The sequence below is a fragment of the Saccopteryx bilineata genome, chromosome 5, assembly GCF_036850765.1.
Source record: "Saccopteryx bilineata isolate mSacBil1 chromosome 5, mSacBil1_pri_phased_curated, whole genome shotgun sequence".
NCBI lineage: Eukaryota > Metazoa > Chordata > Mammalia > Chiroptera > Emballonuridae > Saccopteryx > Saccopteryx bilineata.
This window is the reverse complement of record NC_089494.1, coordinates 34,385,213-34,411,375: the sequence shown is the minus strand read 5'-3', so window position 1 is coordinate 34,411,375 and position 26,163 is coordinate 34,385,213. Positions and strand designations below refer to the sequence as shown.

The following is a 26,163-nucleotide window of genomic DNA, read 5'->3' as shown; positions in this document are numbered from 1 at the left end:
ATTTTAGGCTTTAAAAGATTTATGAACATAATAAAAAGAATAATTTTTATTAAGAAAAATGATTCAAATCTTCATAAATCTCCTTGCCGAACCTGAAAATATTTCTTTTTCTCATAGGTGGCCAGCCGTGAATTAAAAATACCTTTGTCTTATATGCATATCTGTGAAACAAGTACGGCCACAGTGCCCAACACAATTTCTACAGGAGGATCCATTGGTTCAGATGTCAATGGCAGAGCCGTGCAGGTGCTTCCTCCTGTCTGTCTTGCCTTGGGTACTTTTACTACATCTCTGGTTTTCTCAGCTGGATAGAATCACAACTGTTTGGTTTCAGAGAAGTCACTGTATCACTAAACATAGGGCTTAAGTTAATCAAAATATAAGGAAAGTGTGTTACTTGGAGTAGGCTAAATTAAAGTGACAGACCCAGAATGTAATGGCTGAAACACAACAAAAATCACTTTCCTGTTACATATAAGAGTCCAGAAGGAGTGTTCAGTCATTCAGGCTCCCAGATTGTTGGCATTCTTTCATCTCCAACATGTGGCTTTCAAGGTTGCCTTGAGCATTATCATCCAATGAGCCAGAGAAGGGAGAGAATATGGAAGGCAGACCTGGCAATGCTACAAGCCACTTTCACTCATCATTTGTTGGCTGAGTCAATCTCAGGTTGCAACTAACTACAGGGAAGGTTGGGGAAAGGTAGGGTAGTGAGAAACCACGTGTCAAGCAACTGTGGAAAAAAGTAAGAATGGATTTTGGTGCACAGGCAAAATCCCTCTCCTTGGGAGATACAGAAGGAATCTCAGTGCCAGGTAATGTAGAGCTGTGTGAGTTTCCCCTGACCCAAATAAGTTCTTGTAGGCAGGTAGGCAGCAGAATCCCAGCCAAGAAGAGAGGGTACATGAGGATTCCCTTAGAGGCTCAAAAATTAGACATACTTTTTACTCAGAAAAAAGTGTGGGAAACCTCAAATTCATGAGATCCAATCCTGGGTAGAATCAAACACAAGTTAAAAATAGCTCAGTGTGTATGAGAGTTGTCAACCCCAACTAAGTGTTAATCCATCTTCTAGGACAGCAATTTTCAACCTGTGTCACAAGAATTTTTAAAACATGCGATACTTGACTATTTAGTCACAGACATTGACCTATTTTCCCTTAGATTGCCAAAAAAAAAAAGACAACAGCCCACACAACAATACCCGTCCACTGTAAAGAATCAAAATCATACCTATTTTATTTTTGTCAGATCAGCAAAAAAAAAATGCCTTTTGGTATGCTGTGGAATTTTAGTAATTAGTTTAAGTGTGCCACGAGATGCAAGAACATTGAAAATCACTGTTCTAGGACAGTGAGTTTTAGGTTTCAGTCTTGAGTATTAGAAACTTTGTAGATCTAGGTTATTATAAAAACAAACTTAAGTATTTTCTCACTTCATACCCAAAGCAAAGACCATTGCAGTGCTTTGATGATGGATGGATGAACAGACAGAGGGATGGACAGAGCTGAATAATGTTTCAGACCCAGAAGGATATAGGCATGTCATTGTTGCAGATTGGGAAACACAAATTTGAATGAAAATAAGATGTTTTGTTTAATTTATTTAATGGCTAAAAGATACAAAAGAAGTATAAGTCAAAAATATGAAAAAAGAGAAGGAAGAATCAAGAAAATGAGTATTTTTAGAAAGGGGACCTGAGAGTAGCAATTTAGCTGAGTCTGTGTGTTCATAGGAAGTGAAGCAGGAAGGGAGAAATCCCTCCAGCAACTTACAGTCCTCTCAAGGTCAGGGGCTATGTAGTTATTGTCTCTGGGTCCCCAATGTGTCCCTATCAGGCACTCCATAAGTATCCACTGACCTAATCAATTATCAATTAATATTCTTTCATACAAATCCTAACCTCTGGGCTCTTCTCTAATGGGAATTCGCTTCTTTATTCCTTCAAGAATGCTTGTCAGATCCTTGTGAAACGCCTTGAGCCTATCATTAAGGAAAACCCAGAAGGTACATGGGAAGACTGGGTAAGTGTTCCACTCTGTTACTACAAATGAGAAAACAGTTCAAACCAGTGCCAAGAGCACCATGGCAGCACACAACCACACCGGGTGGTGTGGGGACAGTTCTTCTAAGAGTGGATTCTGTCAAAGGGCAAGGTCACCAAAAGTTGATGGCTGAGCCAGTTGTTCCATAACGTATACCAGGTATGCATGCAGAGAGCACACAGGAAACAGCATCACTGAAAGGAGGGATGGAAGTATGTGAAGGACCCGGAAAGCCCTACCCACACTGCTTAAGAAAGAATAGGAAAAGACTGAGCCTTCCTCAGCCACACACGCGCGCGCGCGCACACACACACACACACACACACACATGTGTACGCATGATGTGCTGAGTAAGGAAGAAAACTAAGACATAATTGCTATTGGATAAGTTTCAAGGGAAATGGCTCATCTAATCCAACTTTACAATACTCTGTGTACTATTTCATTAGCACAATTATCTCAAACATGCACACACACTTCCTAGAGTGTGAATATTGAGAAACAAAACCCAAATACCTTGTGAACTAAAACCCATACATCATGGACATGCAGCAGGTTCCATTTTCATTTAGATTTCTAAACTCAATTGGAAAGAAATTGTTACCAGCTGAGGAAAAAAATATTTTGATAAATTCTATTATTTGGTAACAAAGCACCAACAGCAATGATCAGTTGTCAATTTTGATACATATTTTTATTGTTTATATTCTCATTTTCACCTATCAGATAATATATTTATTTTATTTTTAACTAAATATGCTCATTCTGCAGATAAAAGCTGCTTTTGAACAAAGAATCAGTCTTTCAGCCACTGGATACTTCAGGTAAAAGTTACAATAATAATGTCTTGACTTTTTTATTATGTGATTTCTGAGGTCCCTTTTGGCCTCAAATTCTATGACCTCACATAAGTCTTTGAGCTATATCCAAAGAAATATTAAATAATAAAATACCCCATTGGGTAAAAAAAAAATTATTTTGTGTGTGTGTGTGACAGAGACAGAGAGAGGAACAGATAGAGACAGACAAGCAGGTAGGGAGAAAGATGAGAAGCACTAATTTGTTGTTGCGGCACCTTAGTTGTTCATTGATTGCTCTCATATGTGCCTTGACTAGGTGGCTACAGCAGAGCGAGTGACCCCTTGCTTAAGCTAGCAACCTTTGGGCTCAAGCTAGTGACCATGGGGTCATGTCTATGATCCCATGCTCAAGCCAGCAAAAACAATGCTTAAGCTGGTGAGCCCACGCTCAAGCCAGATGAGCCTGCGCTCAAGCTGGCAATCTCGGGGTTTCGAGCCTGGGTCCTCTGCGTCCCAGTCTGAGGCTCTGTTCACTGGTCAGGCAGGTAAAAAATCGTTAAAACATGACTTACAATATCTAATCATTATTTACTTTTCTTTATTGTGGAAAAAAATAATATTCTTTATTGTAAATAGTAAAAAGAAATTGCCTGCAACTCAGTTTTACAAGTTTTCCTTCCAAAACCATAAAAATCTTTATGTTGAAGCTTCTTGCGGGACAGGAGGAGATGGACAGGATGGTCGTCCGCAGTCATCATGTGGGCGGAGTCTGTTGGTGGAAGGCCCTCATCAATGCGGGTTAATTGTGTGAAGCACAGAGTGGAGAGCTGTTGTCAAATTCTGGAAGTGTATGACATTAGTTTAACAATCTAATATAACAAATCACTAAACGAGAGAGAGAGAGAGAGAGAGAGAGAGAGAGAGAGAGAGAGAGAGAAACAGTAAAACAAATCTGCATGAAGATAAAAAAGATGCAAAAAAGAAGGTAACAGCCCAGCCCAGTGCCCTGTACGCTGAGTTCTAAATTCCTAAGTTCAGTTATCAAGAAGAGAGCAAATCAGTCCCTAGGTGGGTACATCTTTCATTATAAATTAATGTATTGGATTGCCAGTCCCTCTTGAAATGTTGATAAAATCAATTGAGGTTCTCAACATGCTCTAAAACACAAGCCTAAACCATCAAAATATAGAGCTAGGAGACCCAAACCAAAATGGTCTGTTGACTTCTCTCAGTATTTGACATCCTAACTGCAGCAAAAATGGAGGCAAAGATTAGTATTGCTATAACTAGCGAGGTTGTAAGTACAGGTAGCAGTTTAAATAAGTTTAAAAAGCAGTTGAAACAAACAGCAATCAAATGAAATGCTATCACAGTTTTGGTAAGTTTTAAAATGAATCAACACTGTTTGCATACACACATACACACACCCCAAGCTAAAGAGCTTTATTTTTTCCAGCAGGGGCTACGAAGCCTTCATGGACTGGGACAAAGGGGAAGGAGACCCATTTCCTTACTATGTCTATGGAGCAGCCTGTTCTGAGGTGGAAATCGACTGTCTGACAGGAGCTCACAAGGTAATGTAACTTGGCAAGTTAAAACACTAACCAGATTGCCTGACCTGTGGTGGCGCAGTGGATAAAGCATTAACCTGGAAACACTGAGGTTGCCAGTTCAAAACCCTGGCTTGCCTGGTCAAGGCACATATGGAGGTGATGCTTCCTGCTCCTCCACCTTCTCTCTCTCTCTCTCTCTCTCTCTCTCTCTCTCTCTCTCTCTCCCCCATCTCTAAAATGAAATAATAAAAAAATTTAAAAAACAAACAAACAAAAAAACACTAACCAGATTGCATTGCACATTAATAGCCCAATTTCATTATGTAATACTTGTACACAAGAAGAATAAGATTCTTTCAATTCTGTGGGACTGTCTAGAGATCCAGCTTTATGCTGAATTTCCACTTAAACAGAAATAGTTAAGAAGGAATTGCTCGTGACAACCTGAAATTCAGTGTTTCTTATTCTATTTCAGATAACAAAATCACTTTTCAAAGTTTTTCCCCCCACAAAACAAAAAACGTTCTGTTTCTAAAGGAAGATCAAGTAATCTAATCTGAAGGACTCAACCTTGGTAAAAATACAGTAAATCAATAAGTAATTTATCAAACTGCCTTCAGTAAACGTTTTGAAAACATGTATGATAATGTTTCTCCCAAGTCAACTATTCCAAGGGTACTACATACTGTATCTAAAGAAATAGATTGGGGTTGGGGAGAAGAAAGGGAGGGTTGTCAAAATAACTTTGTGTTTGCTTTTAATTGGGCATCCCAAGAGACCTCCTATTAAAGGCAGGGAATCATATTTAAGCAAAAATTAATACCTTCCACTATAAAGGATAAACCTGTGAATAGACCCTTGTAAGAGATTACAGAAACCTTAAGTAGAATACAGTATAGTCCAAAGCATAGTAAATTGTTTGGAAATGTACAGCATCTTGAACCATTTTGCCCCAAAATAGAGATGGTCAATTCATCTAAAATAGAGAGTATTTTGCAAATACTGACTTGGAAATCTTATCGAAATTTTTTTTATTGCACTATTGTTGGCTAACTTGTCCAAAAATTAAATATATAAATAAGATTTTTTACAATACAATAAATGAAGGGTTATCCCGAGAGCAGTCACCTTCACATTTCACTCGTTTGTCCATAGGAGACATTACTATGATGTTTTATTCTCATAACAGTTCATTGGTTAACACATAAGCTCATGAAATTAGCATCACAGATGGCTCAAACTGTGTTTTCTAATGGTTTTCACACCGTGACACACAAATAATTGTAATGTTTGCACAGCACAGTGTGGTGACCAAGGAGGTTGCGGTTGCCTGTGACCAGCCTGGCCTCTGAAGGCCCAGATGTCAGTGTCACTGTCCAGTCTCAGTGTTGGCACCTCTGTAACCTATTCGAGGCATCACACCAAGTGGGAAGCTGTTCTTAGGAATCAACTAGTTTTCAGATCCTCCACCATGAAGGTGGTGTTGCCAGACTCCGCAAATAAAAATACACAACACTCAGTTAAATTTGAATGTCAGATAAACAACAAAATAATTTTCTGGTATAAATATGCTCCATGCAATAATTGGGACATACTTACTATATCTGATCATTCCACCTGAGGGCATTGGTATAAATCTCTGAAGAAATTATCCTCATGGGATCTTCCAGAATTTATGGTGCCTCCCTTATTACAGTTTAAGGTTTAGTCATTTCAGGATCAATAGCTTATTTTTTTCATTAAAGAGAAATCAAAGAAATGAGATGACCGGCCTATTGCTTCTGGTTATTTGTGATTGGTCAACTAAAACATCTGACGATTCAATTAGTGCACAGCCATCTGTTCCTGTTGCCCAACACCCACAATGCCAAATAAACCAGGTTTCAAGACGGGAGTAAATTGAAGGCCATCTCTGAGGTGTGTCCAGTCTCCCGCCCTATCCGGGTTGTGAATGGATGATGGCGCATCCCAATGCCCATAGTAAGTTGTATGAGAGGCCAGCATTTTAGTCCAAAGAGAGTTTCTCATCCATAGAACTAGCTACAAAGCAAAGCACCCAGGTTTGGGGACCAAACAGAAATTGGTGATATTATCAGAACAACCCCAGACATGGAGCGGAAGGAAAGCCCAGAGATATTTCTGAGCTAGACCACAAGCACTTAGGGACTTTCTGTGGCTCCTCAACGCCCTGCACACACATGCCCAGTGCCAAAACAGAAGGGCCGGATTAGTGTGAGCTTTCTCAGAGAAGAAACTAGATTAACATCAACCTGGAGCACTGACGTCACCAGTTTGAAACCCCAGGCTTGCTTGGTCAAGGCACATATGGGAATTGATGCTTCTTGCTCCTTTCCCCTTCTCTCTCTTTCTTTCTCTCTCTCTCTCTCTTCTCTCTAAAATAAATAAATAAAATATTAAAAGAAGATTCTTAAAAAAAAAAAAAGTAGATTAGCAAAGTCTAAGGCAATCTCAACATATGCCCTTACTATGTTTCCAGACCTTCTAAATCCCTGAATTCATATACACCACTATAGCTATATGATTTCCTCAGTAAAACATGACAGAACCACCTACATTGAACCATCATGAGGACTAGAGGAATTTATGAATCATTTTAGAGTAATAAATCCAGGTTGAGAATCAGATGAACGATCAGGCTTAGTTATTTATGAAGTTAGACTCAAGTACACCAGCATGCATGCTGTGGACTTTAGAGTCACTTACGAGGAGTCAAAACCATGAATGCCTAAGACCCTCTGAGGTCATTAACCGCCCTAGCACTAAATCCGTAGAGCTTTGCAGATGTCTTACCACGTCTAATGTTGATGGAATTCAATGCAGTATTAATTAACTAGCAGGAGTTCTAGAATAATTTGGGACTATTTAAATAAACCTTTAAATAGTATTTCTGATTCAAATTTTCACATTGAGATCATTTTAATTTTTGACAGAAAATCAGAACGGACATCGTCATGGATGCGTGTTGCAGCCTAAATCCAGCCATCGATATCGGGCAGGTAGGTTCTGGCCCAGGGGACAGCTGTCCCTGAGTCCTGGGAAAGGCCTTCTGAAAAGCGATACCACAGACCTGACCTGTGGTGGTGCAGTGGATAAAGCATCAACCTGGAAATGCTGAGGTCGCTGGTTCGAAACCCTGGGTTTGCCTGGTCAAGGCACATATGGGAGTTGATGCTTCCTGCTCCTCCCCCCCCTTTCTAAAAATGAATAAATAAAATTAAAAATTAAAAAAAAAAGATGAAAAGCAGTACTACAGAGCTTGACATTTTTCTCCTTCAGATCGAAGGTGCGTTTATTCAGGGGATGGGCCTTTATACGACTGAAGAGCTGAAGTATTCCCCAGAAGGTGTCCTGTACTCCCGAGGCCCAGATGAGTACAAAATTCCAAGCATCATGGATGTCCCAGAAGAATTCAATGTCTCCTTGCTGTCATCATCCCAAAACCCACTAGCCATCTATTCCTCCAAGGTAAGCACCCACACAGGCGATGAGTCAGGCAGCATAATAATGAATGCAAGGGGACAAAATAAAAAATAAATGTCAACCATTAACAGGACCAAATCAAAAGAGACTGTTAGAACCTAGAGCTGAATTGTCTAGCGAAAAGTGAGAGTCAGGCAAGATAAATGACCCATCCGATGGCAGTCCTGAGCGAAGGACTTCCTTTATTAAATCCTCTTTCACTGAGAACTCTAAAATTCAGCAAAAAGCTTCAATTAGATAGAATAACATTTTCACTTAAGAACCTGATGACTAAAACATTAAATGGCAATGAGGTCACAACGCTACTGAAAGCCTCAGAAGACCTGGCACCTGCCCCAGCATCACCGACTCTCTACAACTTAAAGCAAATCACTCACCTCCGAGGGGTTCTGGGTCCCCAGCTACACCCAGAAATAATCTAAAGCAATGTTTCTCATTTATGGCAGGAAGGTGTAGGGGATTTTGCCCCTCAGGGAGTAACAGGGCAAGTAGGACCCTTGAGTTTCCTGTGGCTGTGGCCACCCACAGGCAGACCTGCAGGAAAATCATGGGTAGGCAGGTGTGCCAGGAAGTGTACTAAGTAATGATAACAGGGGCCTACCAGGTACCAGGTGTTGTGCTAGGTGCTTCTGTACTTCTTGAATTCACAAGAACCTGTGAGGTAGCCAGTTTGCCTGCATCTCACTGATAAAGAAAAAGGGACTCAGAGAGATCAGCCAGCCAGGAAAGCACAGGGAGTAAAGGCAAGGATTCAGATTCGGGCTCTAGCTCAGGGGTTGCAAACTGGTGCCACTGGACAAGTCTAGACGACAGACATGTTATTTATTTATTTTTTTTATAGAGACAGAGAAAGAGTCAGAAAGAGGGATAGACAGGGACAGACAGACAGGAATGGAGAGATGAGAAGCATCAATCATTAGTTTTCATTGCGCATTGTGACACCTTAGTTGTTCATTGATTGCTTTCTCATTTGTGCCTTGACTGCGGGCCTTCAGCAGACCGAGTAACCCCTTGCTGGAGCCAGCAACCTTGGGTCCACGCTGGTGAGCTTTTGCTCAAACCAGATGAGCCCGCGCTCAAGCTGGCGACCTCGGGGTCTCGAACCTGGGTCCTTCTGCATCCCAGTCCGACGCTCTATCCACTGCGCCACCACCTGGTCAGGCCAGACATGTTATTTTTAAGTCAGGTAATTTTACATGAAAATACAGATATCTAAATTCTCTTGAAAAGTTGGATGATCTGATCATTTTGGCTGCATTTCTGAGAAGCCACAATTGGCTAGAACTAAAGAACAGCTGCCTCCTTTAGACAGGACACAGGCATCTCTATTTCACCATAATCTCCACTATTCTTTTCATATCACTCATTTATGTTAGCTATTTCTTACAGGTGGGGGGCTTGCCACCCATCATCTAGTACCAGCATCTGTCCTCTATCTTCTAGAGTAGCCTGCCTCTCTCTGGGCCCTGGACTCATAATGAGCCATTTTCTCTTTGCTCATGAAGCTGGCCAGTTCAACCCACTGAATGTGATTTTATTTTATTTTATTTTTTTGTATTTTTCCAAAGTGAGAAGTGGGGGTGGGGGGTGAGGGGGGTGGCAGACAGACTTCTGCATGTGCCTAACCAGGATCCACCCAGCATGCCCACCAGAGGGTGATGCTCTGCCCATCTGGGCCATTGCTCTGCTGCAACCAGATCCATTCTAGTGCCTGAGGCAGAGGCCATGGAGCCATCCTCAGCACTCAGGCCAACTTTGCTCCCATGAAGCCTTGGCTGCGGGAGGGGAAGAAAGAGATAGAGAGGAAGGAGAGGGGGAGGGGTGGAGAAGCAGATGGGCGCTTCTCCTGTGTGCCCTGGCCAGGAATCTAACACGGGACTTCCACATGGGACTTCCACACGCCAGTCCAATGCTCTACCGCTGAGCCAACTGGCCAGGGCCTGAATGTGTTTTTCTAAATAGGGTATCCTCCCTCACCACACACACACACACACACACACACACACACACCTCTTTCCCATAGAACAAAGACTTAACCCAAAGAAGATTAAAGATATGGGAAATTCATGTGATACTGGGATTTTAGGAGTACACAAGCTTCACTCAGTCAGTAAGTCAGTCAACAAGCATTTATTGAGGACCTACAGTGTACAAGACACTGTGCTAGGGTTGGGAAGACAATGGTCAGCAAGATCTGGCCCCTGACTTTTAGAGACTTATAGTCCAGTGTACTAGAAGCTTCTAAAACAAATGCGCGTTCTTGCAGGGCGTGGGGGAGTCCGGCTTGTTCCTGGGGTCGTCTGTATTCTTTGCCATCACTGATGCTGTGACTGCAGCACGCAGAGAGAGAGGCCTAGCCGAAGACTTCACAGTGAAGAGCCCAGCAACTCCAGAATGGGTTCGAATGGCCTGTGCGGATCGTTTCACAGAGATGGTACCTAATTACTGTTTATTTGCCTAATAGCTGATTTTTCTTTTTCCTGTTTCTCATACCTTTTAAGTATATTTATAACATAATCTGAGTCTAATCAAATTATAACATGAAAGTTAAAATCAGCCATAATCCCACTAACCCGAAATCACCATAACACATACGTACATTTTTTAACCATCTGTTTTTTTTTGGGGGGGGGATAAAATATTTATATATAGATACACAATCTTTACACACCTCTGGGATCTATCGTTAGTCTGAAAGCCCTCCACTCATCTTGTAATTCCTATATATTTATATGTTAAATATACCTTATTTATATACTCTTTTTGCAAAATCATGATATCCCTGGCATAAATGTTTGAGAGTATTTGAACAGTGTAATTGGGAGTGACTCTGTGAGCCTTCATTCACAGAAAATCTATATTGAGAAGATACTTTTTCCCATGAAAGATTGCTCAAAAAATATATAGTTGCTTAAACCCAAAAAGGAAATAACCAGCCAAACTCATTTATCTCACAAACTCATTATCTTTATTTATAGTCACTGGCATAAGTTTTGGAGACCAGAGCAGGGCAGAATATTTAACTTCTTTTTTCTTTCATTTTTATTGATTGATTGATTTTAGAGATCAAGGGAGGGAGGGGAGAGGAAGGGAGAGAGAGAACTATCAATTGTTCTTTCACTTATTTATGTGCTTATTGATTGTTTCTTGTATGTGCCTGGACTGGGGATCAAACCCACAACCTTGGCATATTGGGCCGATGCTCTAACCAACTGAGCTATATCTAGCCAGGGCCTTAACTTCTTGATAATAAGCCCCTTGTTATTAAGGCTACTTAGACCATGTTGAGAGTGACCTTCACACTTATCCTGACGCTTAATCTTCCTAGCCATTCCACTGACCTCATATATATTTGAAACAATGAGAAGATAAGCCCTTCAAATCCTTGAAGAGATTTTATAGACTCAAGAGTTACTCTGTTCTAGCCTCCAGACCCCCATCCTCTGCTGGACACCAACAGAGAAGAGAACTGGGAGTTAGCCTTGAGCGGAACCTCCCAAGGGAAGCAGAAAGGAGAAGTCTTGACTCTTAGTTTAACAAAGAGGACCAGAAGGACACAAAATATAGATTCTTCTGCTACTTCCCGTCACAGGAAATGGCAGCACTCCTCCATCCATGTAGTACCACAAACCAGAAACCAGCGTTGGCCTGCCATTTCTCTCTCATTCTCAGTAGCCTGTCCTTCACCAGGTCCTGTTCATTTTAACCCCTATTTCTTGCACCACTCTATTTCCTCCATTTCTAACCACAATGTTATGTGTCCATTAAACAAACATTTGTTGAGTATCTAATAGGTGCCAGGCATCATGCTAAGTGCCAGGAATACAGCAGTGAATGAAAGAGCTATTTCCACTTACTCTCTAGAGACCCGAAGTCCAACTACGGTCTCTCTAGCCTCGGTCAGAACAGTCCTAATGGTCTCCCTACACCCACTGCAGCCCGAGATTTGTGGTGTGATAAATATGATCATGTCACTCTAGCACATATACAGGGTAGAAAGGTTCCCATTGCTCTTAGGTTAAAGATAGCATTTTTCAATTTGCCCTGCCAGGTCTAGAAACCTGTAAAGCCTGTATGGCAGGCCCCCACTCACCTCTGCAGCCACATGTGGTCCCCCACTTGGCTTCTCTCTCAACCCCAGCCCCACTTACCTTCTTCTGTCTGTTCCTCGGATCAAGGACAGAGGTGTCTGCCATGCTCCTCTCTCTGCTTGGAACACTCTTCTTTCTTTTCCTCACCTGGATAAACTCTTCTTGCCTCTCATATTTTAATCATATTCAAGAAAGTAAACTGATATTTTCCTTATTGTATAGTTTGAGGAACCAGGAATATAGTGATGAACCAGATACAGGTCCCTGCTCTCAGCTGTTTACAGTGTAAGAGAGGAGAAAGATGAACAATTACTGTTCATTATAAGTGCTTGGCTGACTCTGAGTTATCCATGTGCATCAACAGAACAAAACTTTTCCAACTTTGCCTTAACCTTTTCTTAAAGCCAAAGGACTCGTGGGTGTGGCTCCAGCTTTGATCATTCATCATCTAACATTTATTCAGCCCCTTCCATGTGCCAGGCACTGCTGGGAAACTAAAGAAATAGTGAGCCAGTCGGTCCTTGCCTGTGTAGAGCTTACTTTTTATTGGGGAAACCAGACAGTTAACAAACACACAATATAATTTCAGGTTGTGATAAACACTATGAAGCAAAATAGAGGAGTAAAATAAAGAAATTTATCTAGATTATTTTTATTTCCTTTTATTTATTTTTTTAGTGAGAGAGAGACAGAGAGAGACACAGAGGGGGACAGACAGGGACAGACAGACAGACGGAAGGAAAGAGATGAGAAGCACCAATTCTTCATTGCAGCACCTTAGTTGTTCATTGATTGCTTTCACATATGTGCCTAGACCAGGGGTTGGGAAACTTTTTGGCTGAGAGAGTCATGAATGCCACATATTTTAAAATGTAATTCCATGAGAGCCATACAATGACCCGTGTATGTTATGCATTATCCAATAAAAATTTGGTGTTGTCCCAGAAGACAGCTGTGATTGGCTCCAGCCACCCACAACCATGAACATGAGTGGTCGAAAATGAATGGATTGTAATACATGAGAATGTTTCATATTTTTAACGTTATTATTTTTTTTACTAAAGATTTGTCTGCGAGCCAGATGCAACCATCAAAAGAGCCACACCTGGCTCATGAGCTATATAGGTTTCTGACCCCTGGCCTAGACCATGGGGCTACAGCTGAACCAGTGACCCCTTACTCAAGCTAGTGATCTTTGAGCTCAAGCCAGCAACCTTGGGGTCATGTTCATGATCCCATGCTCAAGACGGCAACTCCACACTCAAGCTGGTGAGCCGGCGCTCAAGCCAGATGAGCCCATGCTCAAGCCAGTGACCTCAGGGTTTCGAACCTGGGTCTTCTGCGTCCCAGGCCAATGCTCTATCTACTGTGCCACCACCTGGTTAGGCTATTTTATATCATTTATTGAGAAGTTTTCTCTGGGTATTCACATTTAAGCTGAGGCCTGAATGAAATGAGGAGCAAGCATAAAGCTACTGATGCCATGTTTAAGGCAGAGAAAAGACAATGCAAAGGCCCTGAGGCAGTTTCAGTGGATTAAAAGTAGCCTGGGACTAAGTAGACCTCAAAAATAAATATATTTCTTCTTCAGTCTCTGACCTTGCTTCTCTGGTAGAAAAACTTGTAACTATAAGGCTGTAATGGTTCTCCCTGGCAGAAAGAAAAAGGAAATAGAAATCTGTGGCCACACCGCTCACCTTGAAACCAGCAGGGTGAAACCTGGATAGTGCTGCCAGTCCACGGCTTTCCTGGCAACTAGTTTCTGTCATGATCCAGGTCTATTCTTCAGATCCTTAGAAACTAAGTTTGCACACACAGGCGGCTTCCTGAATTCTCGTAGTCTGGATCTTCATATGAACCACTCTCCTTAAAGCGTCTTTGGACAAATCTGAGCCTGAATCAGAATTTACATTTGATTGAACATGGTTTTTAAATCAAAATATATAATGATTCTCACTCCTATATAATACTGTACTATACAAAAAAAGTTTTTTAAGAAGCATAGATACTGGCCCTCGCTGGTTGGCTCAGTGGTAGGGCATTGGCCTGGCATGTGGATGTCCTGGGTTCAATTCCCAGTCAGGGCACACAGGAGAAGCAACCATCTGCTTCTCCACCCCTCCCTTCCCCCTCTTCTCTCTCTCTTCTCCACCTGCAGCCATGGCTTGATTGGTTTGCATTGAGTGCATTGGCCCTGGATGCTGAGGATGGCTCCATGGAGCCTCCACCTCAGGCACTAAGAAGAGCTCGGTTGCCAAGCAATGGAGCAACAGACCCAGATGGACAGAGCATTGTCTCCTAATGGACTTGCCAGGTGGATCCTGGTCAGGGCATATGCAGGAGTCTGTCTCTCTATCTCCCCTCTTCTCATTTGGAAAAGAAGAAAAAAAGAAACATAGATACTAACATTCACTGCATTTGCCTTTGAATGCTGTTGTCAAAACACAATTTGTTCTGCCCTGGCCAGATAGCTTGGTTGGTTAGAGCAGGGGTAGTCAACCTTTTTATACCTACTACCCACTTTTGTATCTCTGTTAGTAGTAAAATTTTCTAACCACCCACTGGTTCCACAGTAATGGTGATTTATAAAGTAGGGAAGTAACTTTACTTTATAAAATTTATAAAGTAGAGTTACAGCAAGTTAAAGCATATAATAATAATTACTTACCAAGTACTTTATGTCAATTTTTGCTAAGTTTGGCAGAATAAATCTTTATAAAACAACTTACTATAGTTAAATCTATCTTTTTAGTTATACTTTGATTGCTCCACTACTGCCCACCATGAAAGCTGGAACGCCCACTAGTGGGCGGTAGGGACCAGGTTGACTCCCACTGGGTTAGAGCATTGTTCTTAAGGGCAGAGGTTGCTGGTTCAATCTCCAACCAGGGCACATACAGGAACAGATTGATGATCCTGTCTCTCTCTCTCTAATTAATAAATAAAACACACACACACACAGTTTGTTCTGACATGATAGAAGATGAGAGGGCCAGAATATCTGTATATTAGAACACGAGCAACGGAAAGTACAAAATCTCTTCTTTTAATAAGCTCCTTATAACCATAAGGTAAATAACAGCCTGACTGTCTATTCCTTAAATAGAGCTGGCAGTCAAGCACAGTACTCTTCCTTTTGGAATTAAATAAAATATGCATTTAAATATATGTAAAAACACCGTGCAAATACAAGTCACTCTGTAAATATTAGAGTCAGGGTCTTCATCAAATACCCATAACTATTAATGACCTCTTTCAAAATGTGTCCCTCCAAAAGGCTTTAAGAGTTTCCACATCAAATCAAGTTGACTTAGTGAGGGCAGAAAAAATAACTCCAGACTAGCAGCCACAGTTCCACGGATAATTAGCATCAAGCTTCAACGAAAAGCAGGCATTAGTAGGAAGCCTAGAGCATTTTTGTTACAAAAACTTCTATTTGAACAAGCATTTACTGTCTCAAAACTTTTTTTACATGTGTGGCTTTGGTCATCTTGCTAAGAGTTGTTGCTTTTCTCCTCTGGCCCTTTCTGAGGTAACTGCGGGTCAGAGCGGTGGTGTTGATGGGACTTCTTTCTGCACAGGGCCCAGCAGAGCAGCCCAGTTCGGCCAAACGCAGCTGCAACAGCATAGTTATATATGACTTCCTTTTGAGGAGTGGAAAAAGAAAGAAAAATGTATCTTTTGGAAAATGTGTTTTTAAAGTCATTTAAACAGTGACTATAATTTGCTTTAAAAAGGATGAAAAAATTTTTATTATGATTAACACTTTCAAATTAGGACTTTTCCTTAGAACAGTGATTTCTTTTTTTTTTTAATGGCTATTGGTTTTGATAGTTTTTTGGGAGGTTTTTTTTGAGAGAGAGAAAGAGAGATAGGAAAGGAAGGTGAGAAGCATTCAACTCATAATTGCTTTCACTTTAGTTGTACACTGATTGCTTCTCTTATGTGCCTTGGCCAGAGCCAAGCCAAGCCAATATTCCCCAGCTCAAGCCAGAGACCTTGGGCTTTTCATGCCAGTGACCTTCAGGCTCAAGCTGCTGAGCTTTGAGATTGTAAAGCCAGTAGCCATAGCCACCATCACAGCCACCTGTCCCCTGCAGGTTAGCATTTGATTTGGACAGATGGTAATGAAACAACGCAGCCAAGAACTGGTGGGCCATTAGCTTTAATCCTAGCTCGTACCCGGCGGGCAAGAAATACACACAGTGGGAAAACACTTCCCTTTCCATTCAGGGCTCCCAAAGCCACTGACTTATCCGAGTTTCCTAGAATCAAAGATTTCTACCTCACCAGCCTTATTCACCTCTGTTCCCCATCTCCTTCTCTCTACACAAACTGGCTTCTCCCTCAGCATTCCGCCATCGTGGCTGCCTCTCCTCTCCTCCACATGGCCTTTTTCTGCCCTGTTCCTGCATGGGCTCCTCTGCCCCATTTTATAGTGTAGAAATCAAAACCTTTGATCCAATATACAAACAAGGAAGTCTCTGGTACAAAGTCACTTATCTGAGGCATAATGAGATTCCTCATAAGAGTGCACCACCCCCTATCATGCAACAGTCAAGGGTGTGTGAAAAAACTTAGTCTTAAAACTAAGTGTGGAAAAGCTTAGTCTTAAAACTAAGCCTTAGGCTATAAGGACCATGCCTGCTTACAGCCTATCCCCAACACCCAATGCAAACTATAAGGGAGCAAACATATATATCATATTTACAAACTTATTTGACCAACAGGGATCATGTGGATGGTTTTCCCACTCAAGCCAGCAATCCCACACCAACAAGCCCGCATTCAAAGCCAGCAACCTTGGGATTTCAAACCAGCAAACTCAGTGTTCCAGGTTGACGCATTATCCACTGTGCCGCCACCAGTCAGGTGAAACAATGATTTCATTTTTTAAAAAATCATTAGGATTCAGAGACATGAAAGCTTTCACAGCCTTAAGAATTAGAAAAATACTACCTTGAAGAATTTGGCAGTAAGACAAATACAAAAACCTTGTTACCTTGTTATCACTAGCATCAAAATGTATTTATTAAAGTAATTACAGCCTGACCAGGCTGTGGTACAGTGGAGAAAGTGGTGGCCTGGGACACTGAGGACTCAGTTTCGAAACCCCAGGGTTGCAGGCTTGAGCACGGGGTCACTGGCTAGAGCACGGGATCATAGACATGACCCCATGGTCGCTGGCTTGAGCCCAAGGTCTCTGGCTTGAGCAAGGGGCCACTGACTCAGTTGAAGCCCCCCCACACACACACACCTCCATCAAAGCACATACGAAAAAGCAATCAATGAACAACTAAGGCGCTGCAACTATGACTTGATACTTCTCATTTCTCTTCCTTTCTGTCTGTCCCTGTCTGCCCCCCAACTCTCTCCTTCACTAAAAGAAAGAAATAAAGTGACTACAGAACCATGGTGTGTGTGGGCTTCCATAGTGGGAAGTCATGTCAAGGCAATTAGCAGCTTCAGTTTCCCTCTCCTGGAAACTAAAATCAGACAATTCAGCTCAGAAACAAGTTTGTAAACAGCTTTTAGCTCACCTCACATTTTGAAGGGACAGCTTTATAATGCTGACTCGTAAGGAATCTTTGCAACCACAGCAAAGAGCAACGTCTTGTGTTAGACTGAGCCCTGATTTTATAGTAACTTGATGGGAAAAATCTTTTCGTTCTAGACCACTCCCCAGCTCACAGTGGCCATACCCGGCCTCCCCTGTTATCCTGTAACGGTGATTTCCAACCTTTGTCATCTCACGGCACACCTAAACGAAGACTAAAATTCTGCAGCACATCAAAAACTATACTTTTTTGCCAATCTGACAAGAAAAATAGTATAATTTGGCTATTGTTGTGTTGGCTGTTGTCATTTTTTAATTTGACAATCTAAAAGAAAAGAAGTCAGTGCCCCTGACTTAGTAGTCAGGTACTGCGTGTTTTAAAAGCTCTTGTGGCACACAGGTTGAAAACAGCTGCTCTGAGGCTAGCAAGTGTCTAGTTTCTGAAGGCCTTTACCTTCCCCATTCTGCAAACCCTACTCCAGCCTCCTCTCCTATTCTCCTCCCTCTACATCACTACCCCCCCCCCAAGTTTTGTGTTTCTAGATGCTCAGACTCCCTGGGAACGGGCAGCATTAAAGTGCCACCTGTTCAATACAGAGAACGGGCAGTATTAAAGTGCCACCTGTTCAATACAGTAAAGGCAGCCCTCCTTGCCAGATGTGGGAGGAGAGGCAAGTGAGCATTTCCTGTGCTGCAGGCGGCCTGGTTCACCTACACTCCTCTCTGCTGGTTCGCCCCCTATCCTATGCACAGCCTTACGTTTCTCTTAGCTGGGGGAGGTGTGCAGCCCATCCTACAGACTGCTTTCTCTTCCCTGTGGTCCTGGAACCTACCCCCACAACACGTAGACACATGCAGCCTCCTGACTTTTCTGCTGAAAGCTAAGTTAAGATAATTGACAGGGTCTTAAGGCAGCATAAACATAGCCAGTCACATGGTTTCTCTGAAATGAAACGCAGATGCAGACTGCAGGACTCAGGAGACAGCTCAGAGTGGAGGTGCCCTCCTCAGAGTGCTAAGCCTACATCCCATTCCAGCACAGTGCCTATGCCCGCACATGTACACACACACACACACACACACACACACACATTCACAGCATCCTTCTCCCTTCCTCTCATGCTGTCTTCGAAGAGGTTTATTGGCACTGGAACAAGCTGTGAAAATGGTTCTATTTGAACAGGCTTATCCCAGGATGCAGATACTGAATCTGATCTCTTCAATATGCAGACTCTTGATACAGTGGCCTTTCTTACTACCAACGGTAGATTATCAGATACTGTTATTAAATGTATACTTTTGTATCTAAAAACTTTCCTACTTGGTCTCTGGAAGGTTACTCCTTTAGGTGGGACGATCAGGGGAAGAAGAGACATAGGGGAATCACTAAAAAGGAAGAGGACAAAGCTGGAGGCATTCCTCAAATTAAGAGAGGGCATGAGCATGCAGAATGTGAAACAGGGAAAAGGGAGCATTTTACCTGGTCAGGGAAAGGAGTCGTGAAGCACTGCTTTAATAAGTTAAGACACAGCCTGGGAGTCTGAGGGACCTAAGTTGAATTCCAACTCTACCTCTCATGATTTATTTACTTTCTCTGACCACTCCATTTCCTATCTAAACAATGAAGGAAGAGGTATGTTGAGAAAATAATTATAATTACTTCACAGGGTTGTTGTACAGTTTAAACAAGATAACACATAGCCTGACTAGGCAGTGGTGCAGTGGATAGAACATCAGACTGAGACACTGAGGACCCAGGTTTGAAACCCCAAGGTCCCCGGCTTGAGTGCAAGCTCACCAGCTTGAGCACAGGGTCACTGGCTTGAACCCAAAGGTCACTGGCTTGAAGCTCAAGGTTGCTGGCTTGGGCAAGGGGTCACTGGCCAACTGGAGCCCCCCCAGTTAAGGCACATATGAGACTCAGTCAATGAACAACTAAGGTACCACAACTCCAAGTTGATGTTTCTCTTCTCTCTCCCTTTTTGTCTGTCTCTCTCTTCAATTAAAAAAAAAAAGATAACAATTGAAATGCACTTAGCAGTTGAATACACATAAGAGTGGTCAGTACACATTGATAATATTGATGATTAAGTCAGAAATTCCCAAGCACAACCTTCAGTTTCAATGACTCACTGGATGTACTCTCAGAACTTAGAATGCTGTTATAGTCATGGTTATGGTTTATTACAGAGAAAAGATACAGATTAACATCATCAAAGTGAAAAAGCAGATAGGAGTCCAGGAGAGACCAGGACAAGCTTCCGGTTGTCTCCTCCCAGGGAAGTCACATGGACAGCACTTCATTCTCCCAGCAACAGTGTGTGAGATGTACAAAGTAGTACCAACCAGGAAGGAGCTCACCTGGGTCTTGGCATTCAGGGTTCTTATAGGGACCAGTCACATACATAGGTCACCTGCATAGCTGACCTTAGCTACTCAGGGTTCAGTCCTCTCAGAGGTCAGTGATGCCTCTTGGCCAAAGGCCTCAAGTAAACAAAGACACTCTTATCAGGCAGGATGTTTCAAGCACTCTTAAGTGTTATCTCCCAGGAGCTGGTCAAGGGCTAAATCTTTCTGTAGAATATGCAAGGTTTGGACAACCCAGGCCTGTTGAGTTAATCCTTTATGACACAATAATAATGATGAAGATGATGATGAAGAATTCTGGATTGATGGCAGCTGCCACTGCCACGAGGTTTTGACACTACTGAGACTAGACCAGACATATCTCAGAAGCTGAAATTTAACTAAAAGTGAAATCAGTCTCGATGGCCATCATGAATATATCACCTTCATTATAGCTATAGGAACCAACCAGGGCCCTGGCTGGATAGCTCGGATGGTTAGAGTGTCATCCTGATACGTAAAGGTTGCCAGTTTGAGCTCTGGTCAGGGCACATACAGGAACAGATGTATGTTCTTATCTCTCTCTTTCTCTCTCTCTCTCTTGCTCTCTCTCTCGCCCCTCCTCTTTCTCTAAAATCAATAAATACTTTTTATGCAATTACTTAAAAAAAAAAAAGAAAAAGAAAGAAAGATAAAGAACCAATCAGAAAGAAAGGAGTGGAGGGAAAAAAGGTTTGATGGCACCAAGCAAGTGCGAAGATAAAGGGAAGACCACCAACAACCCCGGCAGAATAGCCTGAGTCCCAGGTCTGGATCTCTGAAACCAAAAAAGAAAGTTATGCCCTCACTGAAGGAGGTAGGGAGAAGTAAGACCCAAGAAGACTGGGGTAGCAAGACAATGTGCATTGAGCAAAGCCCCAAAGCAGATTGGTCCTCCAGGAACCCAGGTCTGGTGAAAAGGAAACAAGCTTTGGAAGAGACTAAAAATTGCCATCACCTTTAGCAGAAGAGTTGACCTGAATCTACCTTAGCCTAGACTGAGCTTTGTCCAATGTCCAGCCTAGCCCAGCCCAGACCAGGTGGAATGATCTGATTCTGATGCTAAATAAGATACCCATAGTAGCAGCTAAGTAGAGAGGGAAGTCCCCTTGAGAAGGAAACCCAACCTTCAATTTACGTTTCAATATAGATTAAGAGCAAACAGTAAGAATAGAACTTGTAAAGATAACCTGATAGGAGTTGGATGGTTGTTTTGTCTTCGTTTTGTACTTTTGTGAAATAAATATTGGGAGAAAAAGCTTTTCAGAATCCTCATAACTCTTCATTATTTATTGGAAGTTTGTGCTTTTAACACTTTCTTAACTGAAAGTCAACTCTTTGGACAAAAAACATGACAACAGCAGAGGCAAGGAATTCAATTTCTGCTTTCTGGCCAAACCTTAGGGAGAGAATTTCTAGCAGAGGAAACAGGAATTGAGGACCACAAGAATGAAGGATAGGCCCTGGCTGGTTGGCTCAGTGGTAGAGTATCGGCTTGGTGTGTGGAAGTACCAGCTTCAATTCCTGGCCAGGGCCCACAGGAGAAGCACCCATCTGCTTCTCTACCCTTCCCTCTCTTCTTTCTCTCTATCTCTATCTTCCCCTCCCACAGCCAAGGCTCAATTGGAGCAAAGTTGGCCCGGGTGCTGAGGATGGCTCCATGGCCTCCACCTCAGGCGCTTGAATGGCTCTGGTTGCAACCAGAGTAACATCCCAGATGGGCAGAGCATCGCCCCTTGGTGGGCATTCCGGGTGGATCCCGGTCGGGCATATGCAGGAGTCTGTCTGACTGCCTCCTCGCTTCTCACTTCGGAAAAATACAAGGAAAAAAAAGAATGAAGGATAAACAAGTCGAGTACTTGGGGCTTTTTTCCCCAAAAATTGATAGAAACATCAATTGTTTTTCTATTTTTTTTTTAAATATATATTCCCAGGATAGTGAAGCACCTGGGGTTTAACTAGCAAAGGTTCTATACAAAAATCATTTTGCTAAATGTGTAGACAGAGCTGTTCTCAAATCACTGCACAGAATCCAGGTCTATGGGCTCCAATGCAAACAACTCTCAGCCTAACCATTTCCTTTTTCCACCCTTCTGCCCCTGAAAGTGTTTTCATAAGATACATAATTCTCTTTGAGATTCACTTCTTGGAAACAAAGAAAACAGGTAGTTAAGCTAGTGCCTTCTTGCTTCACAACATGAAGTGTAGCAGAATTTGCAACACGGGGCCCCAAAGTCTTTTCAGAGCTATGGGAAAGGACGGAAACAGTCCCATTCCCCAGGAAAATCCTGCCTCCTCCCTTCAGAACGTTTTCCCATACCTACAGATTTGATATAATTTTTCGGGTGAAATATTGCAACGGTATTATGATACTAAATTTTGGAATTTGCTTTTTTTCTTAGATCCCAAGAGACAACCCTAAGACATTTAAACCTTGGTCTATCCAAATAGCATAACACTGCTGTCATTTCTTGAAAAGGTAAGTTCAATAAGCTGAAAGAAAGAAAAAATAGATCAGCCAGTCCTTTGGGTTCTATGGAAATTTAGGATGGCACAAATGTGTAATCTAGTTTCACCTTTTTTTTTCACTTTTAAATCTTATCCAATATGTTAATCTTTTCACACTAAACAAGCATGACTTTGGATGCTGACAAAGGCAAGTCATGGTGCTTTACCCAACATAGCAGTTTTCCTTTATATTTTAAAGTAAGTTAAAAATGAGAATACTGGGGATTAAGATATTTTAAAGATCCAACTCCCTGACTCTTTGGAGAATCACAACTTGAGTGTAAAACATCACTATGTGATACACACACACACACACACACATACATATTACTGCATTTATAATTAACTAGTGCTGTTTAAAAGAGTTACTCAATTGTATTTATTGAGTTCTATTGCTACAATTTTGTGCTGCCACTTAACACAAAATGCTGAGCACTGAAGGCTTTGAGGATTTGATCCTGAAACTACCTGGGAAATATATGCTGATAAAAAGAAATGTATTTTCATTTTTAGAAAATGAAACTTCGGTTCGAAACCCTGGGCTTGCCTGGTCAAGGCACATATGGGAGTTGATGCTTCCAGCTCCTCCCCTCTTCTCTCTCTCTGTCTCTCTTTCCTCTCTCTCCCTCTCTCTCTCCTCTCTAACAATGAATAAATAAAATTTTAAAAAAAGAGAGAAAATGAAACTTCTGCTTTTCTGCACACTCAGTGAACAACATTAGAAAACCTGAAAGCAGAAGAGAACTACACCATAGACTGAGAAAAACAATGTTTTCTCATCTAACTCTAGTTTTCCAATTAAATGTCTAAAACAATTCACAGTATTAGCATATATATGTTTACTTCCATTGTGCTTTGTCAGATGCAAACTTGCATTGATGGTTTAGCTAGATCAGACTAAATTAATTGATGAGGTTTTTGTTTCTCCTTTCACAATAACAAAAATCAAAATAGGCAACACTTAAAACTATATTTTAAATATTATAATAATTTAAAACATACACCCAGGAATGGAGCGCAGATACCCATACCTTTTTCTTTCTATTGAAGTTAAATGTGGATATGATGGTAAATCCACTCTAATTTCTATATAAAACAAGATATATGAAGTACATAGCACTGTGCCTGACACTAGTACTCAATAAAAAATAACTGCACACACACACATACTCAGATGTGCTAAGTATCAAATTTTAACAACTTGGAGACCATCAATGAATGAACAGACTAAAATAAAGACCATCCTTAGACTGCAAGACAAAGTTAAAAAACAAAACCAAAAATATTCTTGCCATTTCCTCACTTACAATTACTTCTGTGTGCAGAATTTCCTCTATGGTGAGCAGTTAGAGCAAAATGTGGGTATAAGTTATACCGAGTCCTTAACTATCATCTGTGCCCCACAATTTCAAATTTTTGCATTCTTCAAAGCAGCATAATTATTCTATTTGCTTTATAAGCAAGTGTTAAACATTGACCTTATTAAATTTATACAACACTAAAATTATATATATATATATGTGTGTGTGTGGTGTTCCCAATAGCATTTTAAACCACTGCTAAAATGTGCAAAAACCTGTGATTTCCTCCAGCTTCTTGTTTTATGAATGAAGACATGGAGGCCAAGGGAGAATGACTAACTACCTAACTGTATTTTTTTATGTCCATAAAACTTACCAGGCCCTGGCCGGTTGGCTCAGCGGTAGAGTGTCGGCCTGGCGTGCAGGGGACCCGAGTTCGATTCCTGGCCAGGGCACATAGGAGAAGCGCCCATTTGCTTCTCCACCACCCCCCTCCTTCCTCTCTGTCTCTCTCTTCCCCTCCCGCAGCGGAGGCTCCATTGGAGCAAAGATGGCCCGGGCGCTGGGGATGGCTCCTTGGCCTCTGCCCCAGGCACTAGAGTGGCTCTGGTTGCGGCAGAGCTACGCCCCAGAAGGGCAGAGAATCGCCCCCTGGTGGGCAGAGCGTCACCCCTGGTGGGCATGCGGGGTGGATCCTGGTCGGGCACATGCGGGAGTCTGTCTGACTGTCTCTCCCCGTTTCCAGCTTAAGATAAAAAAAAATAAAAAATAAATAAAAAAATAAAAAATAAATTACCAGTCCAAATTCTCAACCATTTATTACTGCTCTGACACACAAAGTTGAGAAATTTTACACACTTATATAATCATTCTCTTTTCTTTTTTTCCAGGAGTTTCAGTTTTTCACAAGTGAAAAGCTGGCTTATCAATCCTAACTGGACTCCACACTGATATTCTTATATTGTTATGGAAAAAAAAAGAAAGGACACAGAATGTAAAAACATTATTCAAGTCTGACTGTATTAACAAGATGAATCATTATTTACAAATTATTAACTTAGACTTTCTAGCCTAGAGGCCACCAAACTACTACTGCAATAGTCATAGTAATCAAGTTTCCTGCTAAGTTGTTTCTGATAATATCATGTAAATATTGCTGGGAAAGCAAATTTTCCCTTTGTGCCCATCCAATCTAACTGGACTGGTAATGCCGGTTGCAATCCTATTTAGAATGAAAGATGCTTCTCAGTAGATAAACATGTGATTACTTTTCCCAGGAATGTGTTTGAGTCAGTAGCCACAGGTAGGGACACTACAGAGTTCTGCAAGGTTTGGTTTTATCTCATTTTTACTGTGGATTAGCTATGAGTCTGTGTATGTACCTTTGACAGAAAATGAGTGGTATTTTCCTCACATGGATTAGCTGTTCAACTGGTTGATATTCTGCAATTTGGAGGGCAAAAGCAATGTAAAATCATTTTCAATGTAGTTCCACAAAAACCTTCTACTTTTTAAATTTGTTTATAAAAAACACATTGATCTGGTATCAGAGTTTCAGAAAGACTTCATCGTCCAGTTTCCAGTTACCATATATTGAAGTAGGTAATACACAGCAAAAGAAATTCTAAATTGTTATCACTCCTGTGTTGAAGTTGAAAACATGCAGGACCCACCAAATTTCATTACTCAGTTTTAAAGGGCTTCAGGGAAGGAGAAATGAGCATATGAATTAGACCTTATTTGACCCGAAAGTCGGGGAATAAACTGATACTCTATCAGCCAGAATTCACTTGAATCAAGCTCACCAAGCCTTCCACTGCAGTGACTCCTGGAAGTGAACGAAGGATGGCCTGAGCTTAGGGTACTTGGTGATTGGATAGAGAAGGTCAAGACTAGACGTGCAGATAGCCTGGAGGAGGCTGAGGGTCTTGGGTGGCACTGAGCCTGGCTGATGAGGGACTGGGACACAGCTGTCCACATGCCCATTCGCTGACTTTGGAAACTCCACTAGGTCAGGAGTCCAAGGGAAAAAGTGGGACAGGAGCACAAAGAGAAAGGAGACAGGAGCAGAAGGGTCATGGACGGGACAAAATTTACACAAGATTTTTGAACACATGAGCAGAAGAGTTGGGGAGCTTAGTAGGAGCAGCTGGGGTGAAATAAGTTGGAAGTAAAAAAAAAAGATGTCTTAAAAATATAATTTTTAAATGTTTTGGCTTTTGAAAATAAAATTTGTAACTGTGTAATCTAATACGAATGTGATAAATTTATCATTTGCATAATTTTAAATGATGGTAAATAGAATTTATAATTTCAAAAATTTGGTCTTTTAGGGCTTAGGATGACTACTGGGCATTTATTTTCCATTTGTCATCATACGACACTAGAAATAGAGGGATCTGAATAAAAATTATTTGTGCGA

General features: G+C 41.5%; 1 protein-coding gene across 2 annotated transcripts in view; it reads left to right on the top strand.

Annotated features, from left to right (window-relative positions):
* The window catches only part of LOC136306390 (aldehyde oxidase 2), a 90,190-nt gene extending 64,027 nt beyond the window's left edge, over positions 1 to 26,163 (top strand). The window contains exons 28-36 of one of the 2 annotated variants that reach the window (XM_066232960.1): positions 118 to 246; positions 1,950 to 2,024; positions 2,817 to 2,869; positions 4,305 to 4,419; positions 7,350 to 7,415; positions 7,696 to 7,884; positions 10,166 to 10,333; positions 22,335 to 22,411; positions 24,632 to 26,163. In XM_066232960.1, coding sequence (XP_066089057.1) covers positions 118 to 246; positions 1,950 to 2,024; positions 2,817 to 2,869; positions 4,305 to 4,419; positions 7,350 to 7,415; positions 7,696 to 7,884; positions 10,166 to 10,333; positions 22,335 to 22,388 — 849 coding nt within the window. In that variant the 3' untranslated portion in view covers positions 22,389 to 22,411; positions 24,632 to 26,163. Of the gene's footprint in view, positions 1 to 117; positions 247 to 1,949; positions 2,025 to 2,816; positions 2,870 to 4,301; positions 4,420 to 7,349; positions 7,416 to 7,695; positions 7,885 to 10,165; positions 10,334 to 22,334; positions 22,412 to 24,631 lie in introns of both variants that reach the window. The other variant, XM_066232959.1, reaches the window with a different exon arrangement.